General features: G+C 35.6%; 1 protein-coding gene across 1 annotated transcript in view; it reads right to left on the reverse strand.

Moving 5' to 3' along the window:
- Positions 1 to 448: 448 nt before the first annotated feature.
- Positions 449 to 8,142, reverse strand: part of ATP8A1 (ATPase phospholipid transporting 8A1) — a 216,192-nt gene continuing 208,498 nt past the window's right edge. Inside the window, exons 36-37 of the mRNA XM_019525855.1 lie at positions 6,802 to 6,893; positions 449 to 5,243 (exon numbers count right to left, since the gene is read on the reverse strand). Coding sequence (XP_019381400.1) covers positions 5,146 to 5,243; positions 6,802 to 6,893 — 190 coding nt within the window. The 3' untranslated portion in view covers positions 449 to 5,145. The remainder of the gene's footprint in view (positions 5,244 to 6,801; positions 6,894 to 8,142) is intronic.

Here is an 8,142-nt window from a genome sequence, read left to right on the forward strand (position 1 = left end):
CAAGCCCTCATGAAAGTCAAACAAGGTTTCTTTTTTAAAATCACACTCTTCCTTGGCCTCTCTGCTGAAAAGCTGCTCTGTTTCAAAGGGTGCTGTTCTTCTCCTTTACCCAAAGTATCCTCAAAACCCTGCTTTTCTTAGTAAACTGCAAACTCTGATGGTCTTTTTCTTTTTACATTAAAACAAGCATCTCATTGACTTCAACTGGAGCAGGAGTGAGCCTCTGAAAGCACTTAATCATTTTAACTGAAAATTGCAAAATAACTTGTAGTTTAACTTTGGAGTTGACTAGAGAAAAAAACAGAAGGATTGGGTACTAATGTGAAATATTTTACTTCTAACATACCCCATTAAATTGATTTAAAGCAGAAATAATGAGAAGTGAGTTTGAAAAACATTTTACTTTGAACTCCCAGAACTTGCAACCACAACTTTTAGCAACGTTACTTTATTTAATGGCAAAGTTTATTCAATATTTTAATAACAATTAAGACAAAACATTTAAAATTTGCAGTTCAAAACATGCACATTCATCAAATGCCAATGACATGTAACACTGCATAGAACTGAATGTCTTGCTGAAAGTTAACCATTTATAAAACACAGTGCATTTAACATCCAGTTATTTAACTAAACCTGAGGAAAACTACCATAAACACTGAATCAAAAAGTCTTCGTTCATGCAGCTTCACAATTTCCACAACAGATTTAGCAGTAATGGTTCAGTGGAGCTGGAGAATCCTAACTTACCTTGAATGCAAACCTTGATTTTACATAGTGACTACCTTTCATGGCAGTTAATACATATTAAACTTGAAATACTTCATGAAAAATTAAGTTGCAGTAGAAAAAACAATAGTAATGCATTTATGGCTTCTATTCTAAAGGAACGAAGTAAAACATGATTTTATTTTTACGTATTCTGGTCACAGCTTTATAATTACAAATTATTGTATACATGGAAAAGCTTGCATTAAATTCAAAATATCAAACCCAAAGGGCTCAATCTTGCAAATTCTTACACACCCAAGCAGTCCATTTTCATATAAGTACAGTCCAATTGAAGCCAATGTGAGTAAGGATTTGCAGGACTGGGAATAAGTTTTGGAATGCTAAAAGATTCTTTGTTTAATGAAGATGTATCTGTCAACATTTAGAGAACAAACTGGAAAAAAAATCTCAGTTGTTGAGAACTTTGCTAGAAAGAACACACCCAAGACTAGCAAAATTGAACTGACCAATTCATTTGCTTACAGATCACTAACTTCTGGATATATTATGATGCAAGCCTATAGATGAGGGCATGAAAATGACAACAGTAACAATCATGCATTACCGCAGAACATCTTAAAAATATTAACTCATGCAGACAGAATGATAAACTCATCAAAACAACAGGTGCTTTTACTCAGGAGATAAATCAAGATATAAAAGAAAAGGGGAAATACTTAATTTCCCTTCTTCAAATTTAAACACACAGTCCAAATTATTAGTAATTCAACATTAATTAAAACGCACTGAAGGAAACCTCTTGGCATTTTGTAAATGATGTTTTTATGACTGTGTGGATTTTATGGACTTACACGAATCTTCAGCTACCTATTACTGTCTCAAAATATTTTCTTTAATAATTTTTATACAAATAGATTAGCTATAAATCTGTTGAAGTTGTTTTGTAAAAATAAGCCTAACATCTGGAAATGGCAGAAGAAAGTTCACAAACAAATGATCACTAGGCTTATTAAAATGTGTTACCAATTACTTAACTATTATTCAAAGGGACGGGTTATATTTTTATAGCAATTACAATAACACTGTGTAGATAAGATCTACTGATTTTTGACTGGCACGATCTTAGCTTAATTGAAAGAACATTTTAATGTTAGCTTGTAATTGTTATGCATGCACATGATGCAGATGGCAAATTACCATGTGAATCCCATACTGGATTTTATTAACACAAAATTGAAGGTTTAAGTGATCATAATGAATGCATTATCATTAACTACTGTCATTTGACTGAAATATTTTTCTTTAAAATAAGCATCTGCACACCAAGTGGCTCATTTTAACAGGCTCACAGTGTACCTGTTAGTGTATTATGTGGTTAGTATACTGTCTCACTGTGCACTTAACAATATGCAAATAAAGTGTGTACTGTATACCTAACCTGATTTTTAAAATGTCTGGTTTACATGGGTTCACATTACTGAGGTGATCTTATATTTTGAACTGGAATTGCATAATCAATCAAAATCTTGTGTACAATTTACAGTATTTTTTCTAGGTTTCTAAGAAGTGCTATTATTTCACTACTGATCCCCAGCAGACTAAAATCAACATCTAGTGCATATGAAAATATATCCAAAATAGTTGTTTAAACTGATAAAAATACATATCCAAAGTAGAAGAATTGCAAAATATGTTTTGTGGATGATCATTTCAAATTAGAACATGTGAAAAACATAAGAATGACTCAGATGGTGGTGTGACTATGCTCTTTTTGGAAGAAACAAAGCTGTACTGTTAGAATGCAACCCCATCAACCAGTATTTCAGTCTGAGTCTAGGACCTTAACCAGATGTGCCAATAGCTCTCTATCTTTTTAACAGTAAAGAATAAACTGAATGGCAGCATGTGATATTTTTTGTTACCAACCACAGGTATGCAGGGCATCTGAACATGCAGCATTCTGGTAACTGACACCTATTTTATTTTATAGGAAGGTAAAAACAGGAAGAATGACCTTGTAAATTTCATTATAATACAATGGATTACATCAGTCTTCTACGCCTTACATAATTTCTGCCAAATCAATGTTTCTGCCCTTTATAACAGACAAGGGATTTTTTTAATTACTTATAAAAGGAGGTATTGCACAGACCAAGCTGTTTTATAATAGTACACTGAAAGATTGTAAAAGGATGATGGTGTCATGGTTCATTTCAGAAATTTGTTGAGGTTGGTCATTGTCTCAAGGATGACAAAAAATAGGGGTCTACACTATAAAAAGGGGGCATGCCCCCAAATTTTTTCTTGCCTTAGGTCAAGTGGTTTGGCCCTCCCATATTGATCCATCTATTTATCTAGGCCTGAAATGGCTTTTCTGAAGGCAGTTCTTGTCTGCATGACTGACTAGCATTACTGTTTCTAGTAGGATAGATTTTCTTTGTCTCCACATTTTCTATTTTCTCCTGTGTTTAAAGATCACTCAGGGAAAGTGAAAAGATGATGACAGTGCATAACATACATACAAAATGTGGAGGGCTGTACCATCTATATGTCCTACTAATTATGTACTTTCATATTGCGTCTTCCTTGGTGCTTTGACGTACGATGGCAATTTGTACATTTTCTGAGAATAAGGGATAAGAAAACTGTATAGTGCAGCACAATGGAGGGTACATCACTTTGAAAGGCAAGGGGGTAAAGTTGGCTTTAAGAAGCATATAACTAGTCAAGGATATGGAACATAGATGAAAGCAAGTATGGCTTGTTATTTAGTATCTAGATTGAATGATTTAGGAAAGGCAAAATGATTAAGAAATAATTATCCTGAATAGGGGGAAAATCATGGATAGTCTCATTTATCTCACCCTCTTTCCAAAAAAAGTCTCTCTCTTATTTAGCTTAGTAGTTAGAAAGTTAAGTAAAATGTTACTTAACCAATAAAATATATTGGTTAAACAAATTCATTTGTTAACCAATAAAACATTAAAATCGATTTCAGTGGCTTTTGAATCAGGATTAAAGAAATACTGATATTTTACAGTTAAATTGAACTCCGATTTGCTATCATCATAAGCAGACATAGCTTTTTTTTTTAGAAGATAGATGGCTATTGGTTGTCTGAGAGGCCAAATAAAATTAATCTTTAAAATTTGATTACAGTAATTTTCTTTTTCCGATGGGAAACAAAAAGCTTACCAACATGTGGAAAAACAGTTGGGTTTTTTCCCCGTAAATTTCTATTAAAAGGTGGAAGTGTGTGGGTTTGCCACGTTATCGATTAGTTGTGTAAAGAAGGTAGCTGCTCAGCATATTTGGGTTTGTAACAGGAGATGCCTTTAGTGCAAATGGACAGCATATATCATACAATGCTAATGTTATGCATTGCTCTTTTGTTCAGATAACTTTAGTACAAAAATGGTGATAGTTCCACAAATAATTCATTAGTTTTCATGAACTGGAAAAAACTTTCTATTGAAATTATACTAGGATCAGATGTATACAAATCAGAAGCATTGCAAAACAGTCTAAATTATGATGAAGGGAGATAAGGCAGAGTAATATTTGTCTAATTTAACAAAACAGCAATATGCATCCCATACCAAAAGATGGCAGCCATGTTAAACGCATATATTATTGGATGAACAATAAAATAAAAGGAAAAGTTTGTATAAGGCCAAAGGTGCAAAGTATCACAGATTTAAAAGCAAGTGCCATCAAGGCAACTTGAATTAGGCTCATTCCACTTTAAAACTTTCTCCTAGGTATGGAGAATCAAGCATGCAGTTCTGACACCAGGACTTGAGTTACCTTCCTTTTAAATGTCTCTATAAATTATGTCTGAAGACAGAAAAACATATATGGAACTTCTTTGGCAAACATTCTCTTAGGTTAGTTTGACACAAACACCTGTAAATGCCTTGATTTGAAATCTTACCTAAGTGAAGTTGAAACAACACCATTAAATGCTGGTTATTCAGTACGTTTTGAAATGAAAGGCTCATTACCAGTTGTACTTTATAACCACTTACAGACCTTCACAAAATACTAATGATCTGTCAATAGCATGTTTGGTAATCTGGCCATTAATTATCTCCCAAGTATTATGGTATATGAACAATACTGATTCAGCCTCATTATAAATAAGCACTCTGGCAATATACAAGGTAAGTTTCGACCTCTGTTACAAAGACTAAGCAAATACTTGTTAAAAAGTTTAGAGGGATGGTGTGTTACAGTATAGTTGCACAGTGCTTATGTCTATTGAATACACAAATCCAAATGGATGGAACAAGATCAACAAAGATCTTCCTATAATCTCTGAGACTAGACCTTGGTAATAGATCCCAGCAAAGATTTAGTAGTTTGTATTACTGAAGTGATTTATTAGGGCCCTATATTTCAAGCTGTGCTCCTTCACCACTCTTCTGGTCTTTGTTTTGTGGTATCATAAGCTCTTATTACTTCAGATTGGGAAACTATTCCATTTTCATCTTGAGAGAAAGCATAGCCATCTGCGGATTAAAAAAAGGAAAGTAGTCATATTTTGATTAAAATTGTTTATGATATTCTAGAGGATTGGAAGATTGAGTTTCACTAAAAGCCACATTTTTCAGTATCTATCTTGGCAGAGGGGTGGGGAGAATATAAAATAATTCCTTTTATATTATTGGGAAAAGTGGAAACTACAGCAGAAATAATTCTGTATGGTTCCACAAGGCATGACTTTGACCCTTCAAAAGGCAATGGAATTTACTGTTTACCTGAAGGCAAGACAACTTAAAATTTCAGATAATGAATTCTATACGTGGAAAATTTATAATTTTGAAAATAATTTTCCATGTATAAAATCTAATTATCGGAGGGCCATCTTAAATTCACAGCCGCCGTGCCCCCCCGCAAACAGGGAAAGCAGCATTAGGGAGGCAGGCAACTGGTAGGACCAGCAGCCCTGTTGTTGCCTATCAGCTTGTCTTCCTTGCAGCCTCTGCACAGCAGCCTGACCCTCCACATCTTCTGCCCCCTCTCCTTCCCTCCCACTGGTGCTCCACACGTTCTGCCCCCTCCCCTCGCTGCTTATTGTCAGATGCAACTCCAGCTCTATTCTCTCCTGGGCACAGGGAACATGGAAGCTCAAAATCCTGCCTGGTCACATAGTGGCAGCAGTGCCAGCCCCAGGGTAGTGCTATGTAGCCTGCCACAGTACGCAGTGGGAGGGACGAGGGGCAGGCTGTTGAGGGCAGGCTGGGGTTAGGTAGAGGCTTTTGGGCACAGGCAGGAGAAGGTAGGTGGCTGTTATGGCTCTGACTGGCACCAACCCGGGCTTGGGGCTGGAGTCCAAGCTACAGCAGTCACTTGCTCCCCACTCAGCCTTGTACTTGAATCCAAGACGAAGGGCTTTTGCCTCTCCATGTTGAATGGGGGAATTTGAGTAAATATGGTAAATCAACTGTCTTTACATATGTGCTGGTCCAAATTATATATGGTTATGAATGCTGTGAATTTTGATATTTTTCATGTTGCAATAGGGACACCATAAGCTCTTATGATTCTCTTATTGTTAACTATTCCTAATACAAATACAGAAGATACTGACATTGGCTGTTTACAATAGGAAAAATCTACAACATGAAGAAAAAAGAAGCCAAACTACATAATTACAAATACAGTCACATGTATGGTTTGCTTGATTTGACAAAAAAACATCAGTAGCATTTACAGCCATCCTATTGTGTAGAAGAAAAAAATAAAAGCAATCAAACCAATGTCAGAATGATTTTCCAAAATGTACACTATAGTAGCAAAATAAGCATATAACTGCAACAATTTAACTGAAGAATTTAAACCAACTAAAACTGGAGTAAACAGATTTGTCCTGTGTTGTGAAATACGAATAAGAGACACATATTAAGTTTTGTGTTCTAGTTAGATATCTCATAAAAACTATTTAATACAATACATTGTGGCTGGAATAAGGAAATCGCAACTTCATTATAAACAACAACAGCAAAATACACTTAAAAAAAATTTAAACCAATTTGTTATTTTTCCATTAAATTCCCAAACACTTACGAAGTAAGTTTTGCTGCACAGAGTCAGAGCGGTACAAGTTCACGTGATTCTTCTTAAAGACATTCTTCAGTAGTTGGGCTCTTTCAGTTAAGCTAGAAAGAAAGCGGAATTTATTAAAAATGACATTGACCAAAGGACAACATTCATTTTGCCTAGGGGACTACAAAAAAGGGTTAGCAAACTTAAATAAAAACTCTTCTTTTTAAACGGAGAAGAAACATTAGTGATCAGTCATACGTGCTTTGAGGCCGGGCAGAATTGTAGCCACAAATACTGGGAAGTGGAGGGATCATTCCTTCTCTCCCTTGCCAAAGTAGCCCAGAGGATGGGAAGATCAGGAAGAAGGCAGAGGCAAGGTCTTTCCACTGTACATGGATATGTTGTACCCATGAAAGGGAATGCAAAATGCATGCTCCCTGCAAGCTCCAAGGAAATCTAGTTGGGTATTATGCTTCATGGTGCTTGTGTTTTTGGGTGGTGCAGGTCTACACCACTCCTTATTACAAGGCTACATACAATTCACACCATTTGGGTTTGAATGTACACTGTACAGCAACACACATGCCTTGTTTTCTCCAGGACTTTTTTTTTTTACATTAATAAATCTAGAAGCATAGTGATACAAAGCTACTGTGTTCATGTTAGTCAAAATGCTGTAAGTGGCTTGTTTAATAAGGTTTCTCAGATTCAAACATCTGTGACAATCTGTCATTACAACTGAATATGGTGACTAATATTACAATGTGTACTCCAGTAAAAGAAAAGGGACCATTATTTTTGTTTTGGGAGATTTCTGATTGTCATACAGTTATAGTCTTCATTCTTTCCCTGCCTTCCAAAACCACAGCAACTAAAGGGTGGCAAGTCAATATACTTGATCTTAGCCTACAAGAGGCTGAAAAGTCATATAATTGGAAAGTCAGTTCTTCACAGGAGCTGAAGTAGAAAAGAAACTCCTCAAAACAAAACAGGGGAATATTAATGACCGTTTCATCTAGTTGAATGTCCAAGCAAGGGTCCAAAGTTTCAAACTATGAAATTTACAAGTACTAAACAGCCTGCATGGGATCCTCTCCTTAGTGTACCTTGTGGTGCTTGCTGACTTCAGCAGCTGGGCAGCAGCTGTCAGGTGTAACAGTGGCCATGGAAACCTTGGGATCCGTGGTAAACTAAGTCAAAGCAGATTGTGCTGTACTTAAATAATTTTGTACCAGAATCTTTTAATCAGACCATACAAACATAATGGACACCACAGGATTAATTCTTGCCTCTAGTCCAAATGCTATGTTCAAATGACAGACTCTCTTTTGGGAAACATCTAATTATGATAGTTTCAAAGGT

The sequence above is a fragment of the Gavialis gangeticus genome, unplaced genomic scaffold (assembly GCF_001723915.1).
Source record: "Gavialis gangeticus isolate Ggan-Ray unplaced genomic scaffold, GavGan_comp1, whole genome shotgun sequence".
NCBI lineage: Eukaryota > Metazoa > Chordata > Crocodylia > Gavialidae > Gavialis > Gavialis gangeticus.